This window comes from Oryx dammah, unplaced genomic scaffold (genome assembly GCF_014754425.2).
Source record: "Oryx dammah isolate SB20612 unplaced genomic scaffold, SCBI_Odam_1.1 HiC_scaffold_10, whole genome shotgun sequence".
Classification (NCBI taxonomy): Eukaryota; Metazoa; Chordata; class Mammalia; order Artiodactyla; family Bovidae; genus Oryx; species Oryx dammah.
Genome location: NW_024070194.1, coordinates 22,124,295 through 22,143,712, shown reverse-complemented (window position 1 = coordinate 22,143,712; position 19,418 = coordinate 22,124,295). Strand labels below are relative to the sequence as shown.

General features: G+C 51.2%; 1 protein-coding gene across 1 annotated transcript; it reads left to right on the top strand.

Annotated features, from left to right (window-relative positions):
* Positions 1-3,263: 3,263 nt before the first annotated feature.
* LOC120868763 lies at positions 3,264-12,210 on the top strand. Its single transcript, XM_040247605.1, has 6 exons — positions 3,264-3,577; positions 3,957-6,811; positions 7,915-7,996; positions 9,615-9,779; positions 10,583-10,714; positions 11,961-12,210. Exons 3-6 carry the CDS (start codon positions 7,915-7,917, stop codon positions 12,095-12,097), a joined length of 516 nt encoding a protein of 171 aa, XP_040103539.1. The 5' UTR covers positions 3,264-3,577; positions 3,957-6,811; the 3' UTR covers positions 12,098-12,210.
* The last annotated feature ends 7,208 nt before the right edge of the window (positions 12,211-19,418 follow it).

The window sequence follows — 19,418 nt, the reverse complement described above, 5'->3', positions numbered from 1 at the left end:
AGTAATGGAGTGGGTTGCCATTTCCTTCTCCAGGGGATCTTCCCGAACTCAAACTCATCAAATCGTATATATTAAATATCTGTAACTTTCTGTATGTCAATTATACCTTAACAAAATGATTTTCAAAAGAATCATTGAATTACACTAAAAAAAACCCCAAAGGGTCAAATGACCGAATGACAATTTTAGAATGTAAGAAATACAGTATCTCAGATCTTAAAAATGCACAAGATAGTCTCAGTAGTAAAGAGAGGTGACAAAGGAAAGACTCAGTAAACTTGAAGCTAGATCAACAGAAGTGGTCCAATCTAAAGAGAAGAGAATATTTTAAAAACTGAACAGACTTACGGACATGTGGGGAAATATCAAAAGATTTAATATGCATGTCATTTCTGTACCCTTAAAGATGCAAAAAAAAAAAAATTTAAGATGCCTTAAAGTTTCTCAAATTTGGTAAAAAACTTAAATTTACAGATTCAAGAAACCGTGGTCGCTCACACAGTTAAAGAATCTGCCTGCAATGCAGGAGACCTGGGTTTGATCCCTGGGTCTGGAAGATTCCCTGGAGAAGGGAATGGCAATCTACTCCAGTATTCTTGCCTGGGAAATCTCATGGACGGAGGAGCCTGGTGCGATACAGTCCATGGGGTCCCAAAGAGTCAGACACAACTTAGTGACTGAACAGCAAATATTGATTCCAAATAACATTTGGTTACTGTTCCAGTTACTACTGTTGCATGACAAGCCGCCTGAAAACAGTGTGTAAAACAGCTGTCTGATGTTAATGGATTCTGTGGGTCAGGAATTCAGAAAGGTCACAGCAGAGGTGTCCCGTAATGTCTGGGACCAAGACGCAATGGCTGAAGGGGACTTGGTGGCTGGGGACTGGGATTGTCTGAAGATGTACATGGCTAGAAGGCTGTAGGCTGGCACCTCAGCTGGGCTGCAGTCAGACCACCGACATATGACTTCTCCATGTGTTCTCTCCACATGGGTTAATTTGGCTTCCTCGTGGCATGGTGGCTAGGTTTTAAGACAGAGTATCCTGAGAGAGTCCATGACATCTTATGATCCAGCTTTGGAAGTCACACAGCATCACTTTTACCATGTCCTATGTTTAAGGCTGTCAAAAAGGTGCATTCAGCTTCAGGGAATGGGGACACAGATGCCACCATTTGATGACAAGAGGGTCCAGGTCACACTGTAAAGAGAGCCTATGGCGTTGGAGATACTGTTAAATCCACAATAATCGAGATGCTTGTTTGTAGACCATAGTCTAAGTCTGCAGGTGAGAAGTGGGGTGTGTTGCTCCAGTAAGGCCTTCTCATGTGGAAATATGCAAGTGGGAATAAATGAGTCTTGTTCTTGAGAGGAGCATTTCGGCAGAGGGAGGTGCAGTTACAAAGGCCCTGCCGTGGGCAAGAGTGGAGTGCGTTCCAAGAACTGAAGGCCAGCATGCCTGGAGTGTGAAGGGAGAGGAAGAGAAGTTGATGAGGAGGCTCCCTTTGTGGAGTTTGGCAGAGGGAACCTTAAATATCAGGTTAAGGAGATTACTGGAAGGCCAGTGGGTGGTAATGGAGGCTAAAGGATGCCAAGAGGCTGTCCCCACAAAGCCCGGGGCACATGAGGGGGCTTATTCCTATGACCATGAGACTGGTGAGTTTGAGTTCAGGACATGGCCAGGGGCCCTTACGCCCTGCCTGTGCACCCTCCATTTGGCCCTGGAAGATCAGGAACAGAAGCTGAAGACCATTCCATGTTAGTGTGGAGCCCACGTTAGTGTGGATCCCAGATCCACTGGGATCTGAAGGGACCAATGCCTACCCTGGAGTTGATTTGATGCCCTGCACCACCAGGATCCCACTGCTGCAGCCCTTTGCCAAGTTGGACTGTTCTCTAGTGGACAGAGTAGAGCACTGGGCTGGACCTCAAGGCAATGTCCACACTGCTCATAGCTCCATCCAGAGCTTGGCTTATATGTCACAGCCATGGGTGCCTCTCAGAGAAGACCAGCTTTCAGTTCAGTTCATTCACTCAGTCATGTCTGACTCTTTGTGACCCCATGGACTGCAGCTTGCCAGGCTTCCCTGTCCATCACCAACTCCCAGAGCCTGCTCAAACTCATCATGTCCATCAAGTCGGTGATGCCATCCAACCATCTCGTCCTCTGTCATCCCTTTCTCTTCCTGCCTTCAATCTTTCCCATCATCAGGATCTTTTCCAATGAGTCAGTTCTTCGCATCAAGTGGCCTAAGTTATTGGCGTTTCAGCTTCAGCATCAGTTCTTTCAGAGAATATTCAGGACTGGTTTCCTTTAAGATGGACTGGTTTGATCTCCTTGCAGTCCAAGGGACCCTCAAGAGTCTTCTCCAACACCACAGTTCAAAAGCATCAATTCTTCGATGCTCAGCTTTCTCTATGGTCCAGCTCTCACATCCATACATGGCTACTGGAAAAACCATAGTTTTAACTATACAGACCTTTGTTGGCAAAGTAATATCTGCTTTTTAGTATGCTGTTTATACTTGTCACTGCCATGGGTGCCTCTCAGAGAAGCTCCCACTTAGACCATCACATTTACCCTCCTGGTCCCCAAGCAGAGCTTGGGTGTGATGGGCATTACAGAAATGTGGAAACCAAGGCCATGGAGGCAGTCGGGAAGAGGGGCTGAAACCAGCAGAGGATGGATCTGGGACCAGAATCCCAGAAGTGGGCCTCCCAAGCGCTCAGTTTCACTGCCCCTAATATTAACCACGGAGTCCTATACACCTGCCCAGCTCACAGGTGGTGGTGATGAGGACTCAGGACCCTAGGCCCAGGATTCCAGTTTAGCAAGTTCTGACCAAACCCCACCCCCGAGCCCCATCTCCTGGCCCAAGGCGAGTTCGGGTGCCCTTCCTGTGGTCAGAGTGTGAGGGCCTCGGTGCCCGGATAGGGGAACGCCTTCGCCTACTCTGCTTCTGCGATCGCCTGCAACGTGGGGGTCTCCAGCTTGCACCTCAAGGACCACCTGGTTGGGGGAAGGACCTGAGCAGGCTGGAGCGGGCGGGGCCCCGGAGATCAACGGAGCGGGCCTGTGGGACAGTCAGCGCCCGCTCGCACCGGAGGGGAGTGGCAGACCTGGCGGACCTAGGGAAAGGAGGCGGGGCATTGAGGGGCGGGGTTTGAGTGACTGACAGGGTGGGGGCGTGACTGGCGCGTGCTGCGGAGACTGCAGTGAGCGCAGGGCTAGGTAGGGGGCGGTGCCACAAATGACCGAAAGAACAAGGCAGGAGCCAGGGCGAGGGTTTATCGAATCTTGGGAAGGCAGTGCCAGAATGACGGACTGGGCAAGGGGCTGGCCCGGGCTGAACGATTGAGGACGAGCCTCAGGGTAGGGACGGGGTCGGCGGGCGGGCTAAGCTAGGCGAGCCGGGCACCGCCAGGGATAAATGACGCGGCTGGGACAGAGCTGAAGATGGTGGAATGCTAGCCTACGAGGTAGAGTGCAGAAGAGCGGGCACGAAGACTGCCCGAGGGACCACGGGAGGATGACTGGCAGCTCCAGGACGGGGATTGAGGGAGGAGAGGGGCGTAGGTGAGTAGTGTGAGTGATAAGACAGGTGGCGGGACCTGAAATAAAGGCCACTTGTGGGTGGGGCCAAGGGGCCATGAATGACAACCTCATGGTCCCTTGGGGTCTGCCTCAAACATCTTCCCTGCAACTCTGAGAGGAATTGCTCTTCCGGCTGAACATATAGGGCTTCGTGCATTTCATGCCCCAGGTGTGGTGCAGAGACATCAGACCTGCCGGAAGGAGGTTTCCACCGGTCCCAATGAAATCCAGCCTAGGTCGTTCACCTGCTTCCGATTGCACCACGTGGGTCTTTCCTAGGGCCGGGAAACCCGCCACTAGCGATTGTCCCCGTGGTAGCCCTGGTTCGGCGTCGGTTCTGACCCGACCCGCCTGTCCACAGTTGCAGAAGCGCTGTCTGAACTGCTTCCTAGTGTATCTCCAGGTCTTCGACCGACGATCTCCGGGCCTAAGCTGCTGCCTGGAGCCGCCCGGGGCCCTGAAGGCCTCAGTGTTCCTGAATTACAGTGTCTGCTGGGAGTTGGCGCGTTAGCAGGCATTCCAGCTGGAGAGAAGGCTACGGATAGGCTCTTTGTCGTGACCACGCCTCTCTGTTCGCCGGCCCCTCCCTCCACCCAGCTGGCCCCATCCACCTAGTGCCTTCGCCCCTGCTCTTCCCTGGCCCCAACGTGGCCCCCTTCGCAGTCCTCGCCCCTAAGGATAAACCCCGTCCACTCCTACTCTCAGGCTCCGGCTACCCGCCATCTCCCGCCCAGTCCTTGGCCTCGTCCCGCGCCCTTTCCCGTCTCAGGCTCCCCATGTTCAAACGGCTCCAGGAGCTCCTATGGGGCTGGGAATACGAGTCCGCGACTCTTTGTCCAGCACAACAGCTCTTCTTATTTTCGCCTTCGAGTGCTTTCTCGGTATCTCCTCCGGGCTGGGAGAATGAAGGTGGTCCTGCATGAAGTCTGAATTGGGCGAGGGGAATGCTGAGATCGTGGCTCAGGTCTTTGTGTCTGGGCAGAATCTCAGGGGCTCCCTGAACCTGATCAAGTGAGTGAGAGGTGTTCCTTTCTGTAATATGGGCTCCTCCAGGGAGAGCTGGAGTCTCAGGGCCTCTCACCTCCCATTCCAGCTGTTTCCGAAATCTCAGCCTGTATTTACATAGAGGACCCCTTGCCCTGAGTGGGCTGTAATACTCTACCTGGAGCCCGCCTTGTGCCCACCAAGGTTCCCAGGGAAGACTCCTACTCCCTGGCCCTGACACCTCTGAGAGATCTGTTTTATGGAAGAGTCTGACTATTCCCAGGTTTCAGGCCTTGAGACACTGCTGGGCATCACCCCCGAGACAGTCCTGCTGCCCTATGTCAACCTTGAGCCGCCTGGAGCCTGCCATCACCCCATCACCCTCAGCCCTGGGGCCAGCTTCCCAAACAGATGTTCTTTGTCACAACATTACCCCACATCTGGAGATTGGAGTTCCCACAGAGGCAGGAGTGGGAGATGGTAGAGGAGAACAGAGGGTCAAGTTCTCCAGATGACTTCTCTTGGGAGGCTTGTGAGCTCTGGGGAAACTGAGGCTCAGAAATGGCGCTGCTTGGTCGCTATTGAGGCAGCAATAGAGCTGCCACTCACACAGCCACTCACTCCAGTGCAACCAGCCTGGAAAGTTCTGATGAGACTCCAAATGTATCCTCCCCAGGCTGCCTGAAGGCAGGTCTTCCCTCTACTTCTGTCCTTAGGCTTACTCTTCAGGACATCCTGGACAGCATCCAAGAGGTGAGGTGATCCTCTTGGGGTTCTCTCAACTCTGGAATCCCCTTGATCACGGGGAAGAGGAAGCAGCAGTCTCTAGGAGTAAGCAGGGCCAATCCTGGGTGCTGAGGTCTCTTAGCCAGGAGACTCCCACACTGCCTTCTCCTCTCCCAGAATGGAAGGAGCCTACATCCTGCCCGCTGTAGGGTCTCTCTCTTCAAGGCTCATCTGCCTTTGGAGCAGTAAGCCCCTTCTTCCAGGCAGTGGATAGAGTGGGTCTCTATGGTCTCACTGGGCTACAGGAACCCTGATGGAGGGGTGGGTCCTCTGCACACCTCACTGGACCAGAGCTTGGACTCCTAGAAAGCTCTGGCCCCAGGCCACAGAAGGGACTCACAGCCTTCACCCATCAGTCCAGCATCAGTATTCTAACAATCCCAAGCCACATTTACTGAACTCATTTTCTGCTCCAATAACCACATCACTCCCTCCCCTTCTTACCTTTGTTGGCCTCCCATCTTTAAAATAAAATTTGAGATCCACACCATGACTTCCAAAGCCTTGCTTGGTGTTCCAGTCTCTCTCCAACTTTCTCCTTTGCCCGTTACAATCTGACCAAGATGGTCTCTCTCTATTCTATGAACACATCTGTGTTTTTCTGCCTTTGGATCTTTGCCCAGGCCTCTCTCTACTCGGAACTAGATTGTAAGCCCTATAATGGCAAAGACTGTGTTCAGTTTTGTTTATCTCTAAATCCTCACACGTTTGAACAATAGACAATAATGCCAGCTCTAACAGGTCTTAATAAAGACCTGTTATAAAGACCTGGAATAAATGTGCCTGATGCTTTTCTATTGACGTATTTAATCTTTACATAAAGAGACTCAGGGAGGTTTAGCCATTTGTTAAATGTCACACAGCTAAGAGCTGAATCCCAGAGGGAGGCGTTTTCACCTGTCATTGTGATTGGGGGCATGAGTGCTAGGTGGTATACCACAGGCCATCTCCAAATTCTAGATGCTTGTAGCTTCCTGCAGCAGGAAGCATTGGGTCTGCACTGGAAAGCTGGCAAGACTTGGGTCCTCAAAAGCCCTCCGAGAATATTCCAGGTAGAAGAAACAGCGGTGAGCAGAAGGGCGAAGGCAAGAAGATCCAGCTCCTGGGACAACCAGGCTCAGAGGGCTGGGCCGTCCAGGACACACAGCTGCCTGGATCCAGGGCTCTATCAGCTGGTGGTCTCCAGAGGCCAGACCCCGATGGGCAGGGAAATTGAGGCATGGTGTCAGTGTCTCTGTGCAATCCCTCTCCCCAGGCTGTGGGTGGGAGCCCCCAGGGACGCGGGCTGGGCGCTCACAGGCAGGACGTTCCCACGCAGGGGCGGCCCTGGGGAAAGCTGGGGGGCGGGCCCCGGGCAGGCGCCAGCGATCCCGTCCCTCTGCAGCCTGTTCTCTGTTACTTGCTCTGCAGACCTGGGTCGCGTTCTGGCTCCCTCCAAGCCTCAAGGTGAGTGAGTGGCTGGGGGGAGCCCCAGCTGCCCAAACACAGGCCAGTGGGGGATGCGGCTGGGACTCTGGCTTTCAAAACCCCGTCAGGACCTGTGGGGTCACTGCTATGGAGGAGGATCTGGGGGCTGGGGGCTACTGGCAGCGCAAGGGTGAGGGGAATTTTCCTCTGTCCACGTATGGGACACTATCTCTTTCCTCAAAGGTAGATTACTCCTTCCCTCTCCCCACAGGTGGGCTCTGTCACCCACTTATCACTGATGGGGACCCTTTCCTTTCCAGATGTGGGGTGTCTGTCCACTTTCCACATATGGTACACCCTACCCTCTACCTAATTATTGGGTGCCCTTCTCTTTCTAGATGTAGGCGTCCTTTCAGTTTCCAGAAGTGGGATACCCTCTTCTTCTCCACAGATGTGTGCCCCCTCTTCCTACCTCTGACCCAGTTTGGTCTTTATCTCCCTCTGAATCTCCTCCTCACGGCCTCCTTGCCCCCTGCCCCCCACCGCCCTAGGTTGCCAAATCCTGATTTTCCCTGGGGATGGGGGGGGTTGGGCTCGCCTGTCCCTCTCTCCCACCAGGTCCAGCAGAGCAGGCTTTCCAGGCACGTAGGCAACCAATTATGGCGGGAGGGGAGAGGGGGAGGGCAAACCATCTGCAGGAGACCTTGGCAGATGGCCCCGTAGCAAGACAGTTATCCCAGGAACTGCTCCCTCCCGACCTGGACTCCCACCCTGTTTCCTCTGGGGGGCAAACAGCTGAGAGAGTTTGTCTAAGCTAGCCACCCACTGTGAGCTGAGGCTGGAACTAGAACTGAGGCTCCCAGATCCAAACTGTTCAGGCCCTGACTTAAGAGTTAGGCCTTGTCCCACTTCTCAGATGACAAACTGAGGCCCCAGGAGGGGGCTCCAAATGTCTAGAAGCCCCATCTATCCCCCATCATACAAACTTAGAAGGTGGCAGGGGCTGGAGATGACCTTGGTATCCTGGAGACCATGCCCTTCCCAGTCACCACACCTGTGTAAACCCTGTGTCTCTGTCTGGGTCCTGAGGGGAAGGGCAGAGGGCAATGTGAGGGCAGGACTCACCCCAAACCACGCCCCAGATGTCCTTCAGAGCTGCCTGGAGCTTGACCCTGAGGAAAGGGGGCCTTGGAACTCGAGGGATCCACAGCCCAGGAAGCACCGGTAAGACGTGGACACGCCCTCCCTTGCCTAGCTCCGAGGCTTGGGGCGGGGGTCCTGTCTGCAGGCTGCTCCCGGTCCCGTCCATGCTGCCCTGGGCCTGTCCTGAACCATTTCCCATAATCCTGGTCCTTGGTGGGGGGCCGCGTTCATCCAGGAAATAGACAGCAGCCCCTTCCCTCGAAGTGTTCTCAGGGCCTGATGCCTGTACCTCAGGTTCCTAAGGCCTTTGTGTCCGGAGGCAGAGGGTGCTGACAGAACCTTCCAGACCTTTGTGTCCAAGCCAGTTGGAAGAAAGAGGCCGAAAGAAGGGGAGACTTGAGCCAGATAGACGGGTCTTCTTGATCCTCTGGAGATTGATAACAGATAATATTTATTGAGCCCTTACTGTGTGCCCTTGGCTGGGATCAATGTTTTGCACAAATTAACACATTGGGATTTCATAGCAGCCACGTGAAGTGGACACTGTGCATTATCTCCCTTTCTCAGATGAACAAATGGTCCCAGAGCCAGGACTCTTTTTCCCAAAGCAGTTCCCACGCTCTCCGGGCAAGGTGGTACCAATGTCCTCCTGGAGGGCATCCCAGGTGACAGTAAAACAGAAGAAGCTTTACTGAGACTCTTCTAGGGCCTAGCCTTGTTCGGACACTCACACGGAGCCCTTGAGGGCTAGGTGATCAGGGAGAGCTTCCAGGCATGGAAGTGAGATGTGAAACCAACCTCTATCAGTGTAACTTATGTGTGTTGGGCCCCGGGCATTATCTTGAAGCTTCCACAACAGTGTGAGATAGGATGGCTAACTACCCCCCCTTTCCAGGTGAGGACGTGGAACACAGTGAGGTAAAGAGGGCTTGTCGGAGCTGAGGCGGGGTGGACCTGGGGTCTCATGACTCCAAAGCCATGCCGGTGACCACTCATTACGGGCACAGGCCTAGTGCTTTCCAGTTTGCAGAGCAGTTTCCCAGCTGCCATCTCAGGTTCCTCGCTCCGAGTCTTCCCCCGCCCACTGCCTGGCCTGATGTGCCATCCCCACCGCAGATCTTCCCAGAGGACACAGGGTCTGGAGCCAGAGGGGCTGAACTGCCGCCCTGGCCCAGCTCCCTCTTGCTCTATGAACTTCAGTAAGTCCCTTAGCTACTCAGTTTCTTCCTCTAAGATGAGAATAATATCACTGTCTCAGAGCCATGCCAAGCCAATGAGTCAACTCCCCCAAAGGCCTTAGCATGGTTCTTGGCACACAGTTTAAGTGCTCAATAAGTGCTGCTGCTGCTAAGTTGCTTCAGTCGTGTCCGACTCTGTGTGACTCCATAGACGGCAGCCCATCAGGCTCCGCCGTCCCTGGGACTCTCCAGGCAAGAACACTGGAGTGGGTTGCCATTTCCTTCTCTAATACATGAAAGTGAAAAGTGAAAGTGAAGTCGCTCAGTCCTGTCCGACTCTTAGCGACCCCATGGACTGCAGCCTACCAGGATCCTCAGCCCATGGATTTTCCAGTCAAGAGTACTGGAGTGGGTTGCCATTGCCTTCTCCCGCAATAAGTGCTACCCTCTTTGTTAATCTTACGGTTGGTGCTGGGATGTCTCAGGGGCAGGCTTATCTCAGCTCCTCCCTGTGCCCACAGCCCACGGCAAGGACAAGATGCCCCCCTACACTAACTACCATGCCCAGCGCTCCTACCCCATGCCCGACGAGCCCTTCTGCATGGAACTCAACGCTGAGCAGCGGGCCCTCAAGGAGAAGGAGAAGGGCAGCTGGACCCAGCTGAGTCACGCCGAGAAGGTGGCCCGTAGGTCTCAGGGTGGTGATGGGGGTGATTTTGCAAAGAAGGGCCTGGCCTGTTAGGGGGCAGCTGCAGGGAGAAACCCTGGCCAAGACAGCAAGAACCCACTCACCCAAATACTCAAATGCATACCTGAGTGGTGAAATTCATTCCTTTGTTCATTCATTTTTTAATTCACACAACTGTTTGAGCACAGCCTGATGCTAGGTGATGCTGGGGACACAGAAGTGAATCACGGGGAGGGTTCCTGCCCCTAGGGTGCTCCCAGTCCAGCGGGGGAACCAATGCAAACCCAGAAAGCTGTAATAGAGGATATGCTGCTGGGTGAGGTGTGTTCATGGGGCTGTGAGAACCCAAAGGAGAGAGTGAGATGCAATCCTGGTAGGCTTTCCCAAGAAGAGTTGTTCCAGCTGGCCTTGGATGGTGAGGGACAGGGGCTGCCAGGCAGTGGGAACAGCATGGGGAAGGATATGGGAGCTGGATAGCATGGAGAGTGCTGGGATTCACTGAGTGGTGTTGGGGGGATGGAGCAGAAAGAGGCAGGCGAGTTGGATGGGAAAGCAGGGGTCTGGCGCTCGGAAGCAGGAAGGATGTGTGACACCAAGTGCTGCCCACCAACAGTGCCCCAGGAGCCTAGAGCCTCATCATCAGCTGTGCTTTACACACAGTAGATGCTCAGTAGGAATTTGCTGAATGGACAGCTTCTGCTGCAGGGAGGGGGTGGCTGGAGGTCCCCGAGGCCAAGAGTTGGCTCAAGAATTGGATGTATCTGAGGCCTCCCCCCTGCCCCCCCACCCACCTGCCTTCAGTGTACCGGCTCCAGTTTCATGAGACCTTCGCGGAGATGAACCGTCGCTCCAACGAGTGGAAGACAGTGATGGGCTGTGTCTTTTTCTTCTGTGGATTCACAGGTCTGCTGATTTGGTGGCAGCGGATCTATGGTGAGTGGCAGTGCCTCATCCAGCCAGTGTCCTCAGCCATGCCCTTGTGGTCACAACCATCAGCCAAGTTTTGATAAGTGAACTAAGCTAGTACTCACTTGAAGAGTTTTTGAAAAGTCCTCCAGAGTGATGTAGGGTGAAGGGCAGAGCATGGCTGCCTGGTTTGGAATGTAGGGACTCTACCTCTCTGGGTCTTAACTCCCTCATCTGTAAAATGGGAATAATAGTGCCTACATCTCAGGGTTCTTGTGAAGATTTAATGAGAGAGCTGTAAGCTAGTGCCAGGCACACAGTTATGAATGGTGTTGTTACTGATTGCTGTTATTAGCCATGAACTTTTCAACATATTGCTTCAGCTGCTGTAACAGAGTCTCCAATATTCAAGAGCTTAAACTATATAGAAGATGGTTTCTTATGCTTCCCCCTTACTTAACTCCAATAAAACTAGCTGCTCTCATCTTCTTCTTCCTGAGAGGAAGCAAAAGAAACTATCTCATCCTGGAAGCTTCCCAATAAGTTGGAACAAACTCAGTAATTATAACTATGGTGGTGGTGGTTTAGTTGCTATGTTGTGTCAGATTCTTGAGACCCCATGGACTGTAGCCTGCCAGGTTCCTCTGTCCGTGGGATTCTCCAGGCAAGAATACTGGAGTGGGTTGCCATTTCCTTCTCCAGGGGATCTTCCTGACCCAGGGATAGAACCTAGGTCTCCTGCACTACAGGCAGATTCTTTACCAACTGAGCTACCAGGGAAGCTATGGTAGCTATCATATATTAGGAGCTTAATATCTGTCCTGCATTCTGCTAATTGCAGTATAAATACTAACAAATTCAGTCTCCACAAGCCTAGTGGACAGGATCTGTTTTCGACAGGTTAGGAAACTGGGGCTCAGAGATGAAGTGACTTGTTCAGGGTAACACAGTAAGGGAATGGTGGAACTGAGATTTGGAACCAAAAAGACAAGCCAGTGCTCCTCCTATCCTTAGGTTCCAGAGTAGATGAGGAAACTGAGCCTGAGAAAGGGGAAGGACCTCGCCCAGTTCCCCCAGTGAGTCCAAGGCGGAGCTGGGGACAGAACCTGGAGTGCAGCTTTAGTGGGGAGTCTAGTAGGGAATGGAGAGAGTGGAGAGGGGTCCTCAGTGCAAGGCATCTCCACCCCATGCCTGGACACCCTGACTCAGTGGGAGGGGGTGGGCTTGGCAGGGTCCCATATGCCCCGGTTCCTACCTATTTCCTTCCGTGCAGTGTTCCCTAAGAAACCCATCACCCTGACGGATGAGTGGAAAGCCCAGCAGCTCCAGCGCACCCTGGACATGAAGGGCAACCCCGTGCAAGGCCTGGCCTCCCGGTGGGACTATGAGAGGAAGGAGTGGAAGAAGTGACATGGAATCCCGGTGGCTCCCCCTGCAGCTCCACCCTCGTCCAGAGCCTATGGAGGCCCCTCCCCTCCTTTAACCCCAATAAAGCTGGTGGCTCTCATCTGCCTTTAGTCTCCGCCAGAGTCTCTACCTGCCATAAAGCCTACATTATACCTAAGATTAGGCAGGACAGTAAGTGAGGGGCAATAAGCCACTTGCCAGGACCTCTCTTATCAGGGAGGGCTTCCTGGAGGAGAAGGGGTTGGGGTTGAGCCTTTCGTGATAGGTGGGATTCGGAATGGCAGGAGGGAGAGGAAAGGCATTCCAGGTGGAGGGAATGGCTTGAGTAGAGATAAAGACACTCCTTTGTTCTGTCAATTAGCAAATACTTACTGGGTATCTACTGTGTGCCAGGTACTAATTCAGGCCCTGGGGATGCAACAGTGAACAACACAGTCTCTGGCCTCCTGAAGGAAGTGTTTCTTGTGTGTGTGTGTGTGTGTGTGTGTGTGTGTGTGTGTGTGTGTGTGCACGCACGTGGTGGGGGAGACAGAAAAGGGAATAAGTCAGTACAGTACATAGCGTGTTACGCTGTAGTCAGTGCTATGAGGGAATAAAACAGAGCAGGATAAAGGGGCAGAGCTAAAAGGGCTTTGGAGGGTGGTAGGTGGAGCTTCTTAGACGAGGTGGCGCATGAGAAAACAAAACAGCAAGAGAAAAGATCTTGAGACAGGATTTTAGTTTGTCTGTGGAACATCAAGGGGGCCACAGTGACTGGAGCGGAATGACCTGGAATATTGTAAGAAGGTGTGTGCTGAGGGAGAGGGTTGGTCTTGGGGCACAAAGCAGATTATATAGGAAAACACACACACACTCCAGAACCAAGACGAGAAGACTCCTTTCTTCTTGGTTTGTCCCCTCCAGCACCCTCTGCTGGCAAAGTTCAGCATCTCACTGTACAGGGACAATGTTCAGAGTCGGGCTCATTGTCTTAGAGCAGGCACTGAGGGGTGAGTTTGGAGTGGAGAGACAATACATTGATAACTGGCACAGCATCTTTGAGAAAGTCTTGACCAGGCCAATAGGGAGCTTTAGAGCAAAAAAGGAGGAGTCTTGTATTGGGAAAAATGGACCCATCCCTAGAGCCCCACTGTGCTCAGTCCTTGGCTAGGAGCAGCCCGGGGGACTCTGGCCTTGGCAGGAACACTCAGGAGCTCTGAAAGTGTGGCAGCCAGAGATGGTCATACACCTACCCTCCTCATAGCAGGTTCTCTTGAGAGACATCTGAGCAGCACACCTCCGCGGACACCCTGGATGCGGATGGAGGGAATCCGCAGGGCAGCTGGGACAATGTTCATTCAATCAGCAAAGTCATCTGGGTATCTGCTGTGTGCCAGGTACTAATCCAGGCCCTGGGGATGCAACAGTGAACAACACACAGTCTCTGGCCTCCTGAAGGAGGCGTTTCTTTGTGTGTGTGTGTGTGTGTGTGCATGTGTGCATCCACTACATGCAGGCTCGGGGGCAGAGTGAATGAGACCTCATTCCAGTGTTATGAGTTCTGGTCCTCATGAATCTGAAAGTCTGTAATTGTCACCCTAATCAATTACAGAACAAATGAGTGCTAAGAAGGGGAGGTAGGTGGTACTGATACTTGGACTGACCTAATCTACAGAAGTCAGGGTGGGCTTCCCTGAAGAAATGTCTTCATGTTGAGATATTGTTGCCAAAATTCAGCCCCTGTACACTGGTGCTGGATTAAACCTCAGAGACAGAGTTTTGAGAGAAGTAGGAAGAAATAGCTTTATTGCTTTTCCAGGCAAAGGGGGGCCACAGTGGACTAATGCTCTCAAGACTGTGACCTGCCCTGAAGGGGACAGTGAGGAGTGCTCGTGGACATTGTTCTGATTGGTTGGTGGTGAGGTAATTGGGAGGCAGCATCATCAACCTTCCAGTGCCAACCCGTCTGGAGTCTACATGCTTATGGGTAGCACAGAGTTAACTTCTTCCACTTGATGAGTGTTTCAGTATCTGCAAAACAGCTCGAAGGACATGGATCAGAATATTATCTAAAGTCCTTGATTTTGTTGAATGGATAAAGTATTATTATTTTGTCTTGCTTGACTTTTCTTTCTGCATTTTCTCACTTCTCTGATTAAATTTACTCTTTGACTAAAGTCTTGCCACAGAAAAAAGGCAGGTGGAGGACACAGGCAGGCGTCTGTTCTGGGAAGGCCTCATGGGATCCTGTTTGGTTACAATATGAAAGATGACTAGGTATAAACTAGGTGAAACGGGTGGTGGATCAGCATTTTAGGCAGAGAAAAGCATGGGCAAATGCCCTGTGCTACTGAGGACCATGGCTTGGAAGAAGGAATAAAAGAAGCCAGTTGGAGGAGAAGGAAGAAATGGACAAGGGGAGACAGGGAAGGAGAAGACTCACCTGGAGCCTTGGAGTCTCTGCTTCCTCTTCTGAAGAGACAAATCTGGGGGAAAGCAGGAAGGGATGGAGCTGAAGGAATATGTAGGGGGCAGAGTATGGGGAGCCTTGAACATCTACATTTTTAAATAATCTTATTTATTTATTTATTTTGGACTGTGTTGGGTCTTAGTTGCTACGGGAGCTTTTCTCTACTTGCAGCAAGCGGGGGCTACTCTCTAGTTGCAGTGAGTGCGTTTCTCACTGTCGGTGGCTTCTCTTGTTGCAGAGCACAGGCTCTAGGGTGTGTGGGCTTCAGTAGTTTCGGCTCCCAAGCTCTAGAGCACAGGCTCAGTAGTTGTCATGCACAGGCTTAGTTGCTCCTCAGCACGTGGGATCTTTCTGATCAGGGCTCGATCCCGTGTTTCCTGCATTGGCAGGCAGATTCTTTGCCAATGAACCACCAGGGAAGTACCATATGATTTTTTAAAATATTTATTTTTATTTATTTATTCTATTTGACTGTGCCCGGTCTTTGCTGTAACATGCGGGATCTTCAGCTGCAGCATGTGGGATCTAGATCCTGACCAGGCATTGAATGCTCTCCCCAGCCCTCCAACCCCCCACATTGGGAGCACAAGAGTCCTAGCCTCAGTGGACTAGGGAACCACCAGGGAAGTCCCCATCCATTTAATTTTTATCTGAGAAAGGCAGCTGCCTTCGCACCAGTTTCTGTCTGGCATGAGGGATTCATCTTTTAGTCACTTATCATGAAAGATGCTGGGGATACAGACATGGAGCAGGCAGGAGCCCTGGCCTTCTGGTCTCCTGGCCTGTGGGCAGGACTGGTATAAACATGGCCATTCAGAGACTAAGGGAATAAGAGCTATAGAAATTTCTGATAGAATGTTTTGAATCCATTGTTTTGTCCTTTTACTAGCAGCAGGAGTGGTTTGGACATAACTGAAGATGTTGAACTACACAGGTGGTAAACTTTGCTTAGATTAATAAATTGCTATGCAGATGACACCACCCTTATTTCATGGGGTCGCAAAGAATCGGACACGACTGAACTGAACTGACTCCTTGGCTTGCAGATGGGTTCCTTCTCACTATGTCCTCACATGGTCATTCCTTTGTGTGCATATCCATGGCGTCTCCACGTGCGTCCAGATTTCCTCTCCTTCTTTTGAAACTATTTATTTACTTATTTGGCTGCACCAGGTGTTAGTTGCAGCATGTAGGATCTTTGATCTTCATTATTGGACTTCCCTGGTGGCTCACACAGTAAAGCGTCTGTCTACAATGTGGAAAACCCAGGTTCGATCTCTGGGTTGGGAAGATCCCCTGGAGAAGGAAATGGCAATCCACTCCAGGACTATTGCCTGGTAAATCCCATGGACAGAGGAGCCTGGTAGGCTACAGTCCATGGGGTCGCAAAGAGTTGGACACGACTGAGCGACTTTACTTTCTTTCTGTTGCACGTGGGACCTTTTAGTTGTAGCATGCAAACTCTTGTCTGAGACATGTGGGATCTAGTTTCCTGACCACAGATCGAACCTGAGCCCCCTGCATTGGGATTGCAGAGCCTGAGCCAGCGGACCATTAGGGAAGTCCCCAGATTTCCTCTTTTTATAAGGACACCAGGCAGATCAGTGAGGGCCTTCCCCAATGATGTCATTTAAGTTTATCACCTTTTTAAAGGCCCTGTCTCCAAATACAGCTTCTCTTGTGGCTCAGCTGGTAAAGAATCTGCCTGCAAGTCAGGGGACATGGGTTCACTCCCTGGGTTGGGAAGATCCCCTGGAGAAGGGAAAGGCTACCCACTCCAGTATTCTGGCTTGGAGAATTCCATGGACTGTACAGTTCGTGGGATCGCAAAGAGTCGGACATGACTGAGCAACTTTCACTTTCATCTCCAAATACTGCTACATTGGATGTATTGAGAGTTAGAGCTTTGACATATGAATTTGCAGGAAACACAAGCCAGCTGGTAACACTTGGGTTTAGGGTTATTCATATGCCTTATTGTTCTGACACCAGCAGGCACCCAGTACGTGTTCTTCTCATGACAGAACTGAGACTCCTGAGGGGGCAGAGAGACAGTGGGGACCCACGGTACTCTGAAAGCCCAAGCTCAGAACCATACACAAAGAGCCAGCACCACATTCCAGTGGCTAAAGCGAGTCCTGCGGTGCATCTGTTATAACTGCTACATTCCAACCCCCCCTTAAAACTTAAAAGCATGAAACAACCATTTCCTTAGGCTCACCAATTCTGTAGGTCAGGAGTTTAGGCAGGGCACACTGGGACTGGCAGGCTACAGTCCATGGGATTGCAGAACTTTCATTATTGCTAGGGAGGTGTGGAATCCCAGGCTCCCAATGTGGTCTCCACTGACACTGCAGGGAGAAGGGGTGGTAGGAGAGGGCTCATTAACTGGCCAGCGGAGATGAAAAGTCCTGCTCCCTTGGCCTTATCTCACAACACCCCACATTGATAGTGGGTAGTTGGGGCACCTTGAATCAGGGAGGAAGCCTAGGGTCCCCACTCACCCTTTGTTGATGTTGTTGGCCATAATTTTCATAGTTTTTTTTCTTTTCCCAGTGGTATTTGGCTGGAGTAGAGCTGCAATCGTCTAAAACTTCTATCTTGCTAGGATGTTTCTCTCCTAATCCTTTGAATAGACAGAGCTGGCTTCAGTTGGGACTGTTTTTTCTTTCTGTGCCCACTGGCTTTTTTGAGTAGCCTGCTACAACTTCTTCAACCCTAAGTCTGGGATCTCTGAGACAGAAAACCCAGAGAACTCACCACTGTGTTGTTCCTCAGGTTCTCAGGTCCACATCCAGCCTGCCTTCTTTCTATTTTTCAGGGTTTTCTTATGCTTGTTGCATATACAACTTCCAGGGATTTTAGTTTCACTTAGCCGGAGAAATAGAGGAAAGCGCATCCTCTCCATCTTCCTGGAAGTGGAAGTATAGAAGAGGTGTCATCTGTCCTGAGGAGTGTCCTCCAGGTTGCATTTTACTAATTGCCCTCCCATGTATCACTCACTGTGTTCCTGTGTCCCCTGTATCTTCCTTTCAGGGGTGGTCACATTTAGAGGCTTTGGTCCGATTCAGAATTAACTTTTTGGCAAGAGTATTTCATGAATGTTCTTTTGCAGGAGGCACACATGATGCCTCGCTGTCTTTGTGTGCCATTTACAGTCTTCATTGATCATTGTGTAGATTCATTAACTCATTAGGGGTACAGATGGCTTCCACATTATCAAAAGATGTCAACCTCAATTAAAGGCTTGAAAACGAAATTTTCAAGTATGGGATACTATTTTTCCATTGGCCAGATTGACAAAGATCAAGGAGTGTTAACAAGGATATTGGCAAGGGTTCAGAAGACAGGCAGTTTCACAGGATACCAGTTTTGAGTGTCTCCGTCAAAATGACAAAAGGCCTGGTAAAACTACTTCTATAAATAGCCTGTGGATACACACGCACGTGTGGAAAATGATGGATCCGTGAGGTAGCTCAGATGGTAAAGAATCTGCCTGCAATGCAGGAGACCTGAATTTGATCCCTGGATCAGGAAGATTCCCTGGAGGAGTGCATGGCAACCCACTCCAGTATTCATGCCTGGAGAATCCCATGGACAGAGGAGCCTGGGGGGCTACAATCCATGGGGTCGCAAAGAGTCAGACACAACTGAGCAACTAACACTACTACTGTGCATGTGCATATACAAAATGATGGGTCCATGAGGTTGTTCACTGTAGTACGGTTTGGATTAGCACAAGCAGAGAACCACCAGGGGTGCCTCCCTCAAGCAGAATTTTCCAACTGACGTGCTACCAAGTTTTTCATAAGTTGTGGTAGATGAGATGGTGCCCCACCATGTGCCTTCAGACCACCCTGAAAGGTCATGTGCAGCTTGGTGGACAGTTTTCATTCAAGAAACAGGTGCCTGGGTCTTCTTGATCATAGGTGTATGCTTGGCAGGTAGGAAGTGCCGACCTAGGAGCTGCCCTAGGCAGATGAGGGATGGGAGTCAGTGTATAAATATCTTGTGTTCTTGCCTCTAGAATGCTCCATGGGTCTATCAGTGGATCCTCTGAGAAGGAGCCCCATTGCTTGAAGTGGCAGGTTACTCATCATTGCATCTTCTGTTGATTTCCAAAATCCCTCCCTGATCACCCCGATTCACTGTCCCCACTCCCCTGGGATCCCCATTTAAACTACTTAGACTTAACTTAGTGTGCATGCTCAGTCATGTCTGACTTTTTGCAACCCCATGGACTATAAGTCCAAGGGATTATCTTGGCAAGAATATTGGAGTGGGTTGCCATTTCCTACTTCAGGGGATCTTCCTGACCCAGGGATCGAACCCATGCCTCTTTTGGCTCTTGCATTGGCAGGTGGAGCCTTTACCACCAAGCCTATCTGAATCCTTATTTCAGATAGGATTTGCCTTTGGGAGGTATCCATGATAAGGTTAGAGCTTAGCCCCAAGACTAGTCCTCTCACCAGTCCCTAGAGCACTAGTGGTAAGGGGTGGGAGGTCTGACAACATAGACTGATAAAATTTATATATTTATGGTGCCAGAAATCCTTAAGCACTTTACAAGCATAAAAATTTGCACAAAATCTGCATAACTACCCATCAGATAGGTATAATTATCATTTTACAGATGAGGAAACTCAGGCACAGAGAGGTTAAGTCACTTGTCCCAGGGCTCCCAGCTATCCCTGGCAGTCTGGTTTTATAGTCTTGCTGCTGCTGTTACTAAGTCGCTTTGGTTGTGTCCGACTCTGTGCGACTCCAGAGATGGCAGCCCATCAGGCTCCCCCATCCCTGGGATTCTCCAGGCAAGAACACTGGAGTGGATTGCCATTTCCTCCTCCAATGCATGAAAGTGAAAAGTGAAAGTGA

What these genes read in the sequence shown, in the direction of transcription:
- LOC120868763 (XM_040247605.1), top strand. Translation starts at nt 7,915, where the DNA reads ATGTCCTTCAGAGCTGCCTGGAGCTTGACCCTGAGGAAAGGGGGCCTT. An exon ending in CCACAGCCCAGGAAGCACCG is followed by an intron (nt 7,997 to 9,614) that starts GTAAGACGTGGA and finishes CTGTGCCCACAG; the next exon opens with CCCACGGCAAGGACAAGATG. An exon ending in TTGGTGGCAGCGGATCTATG is followed by an intron (nt 10,715 to 11,960) that starts GTGAGTGGCAGT and finishes CCTTCCGTGCAG; the next exon opens with TGTTCCCTAAGAAACCCATC.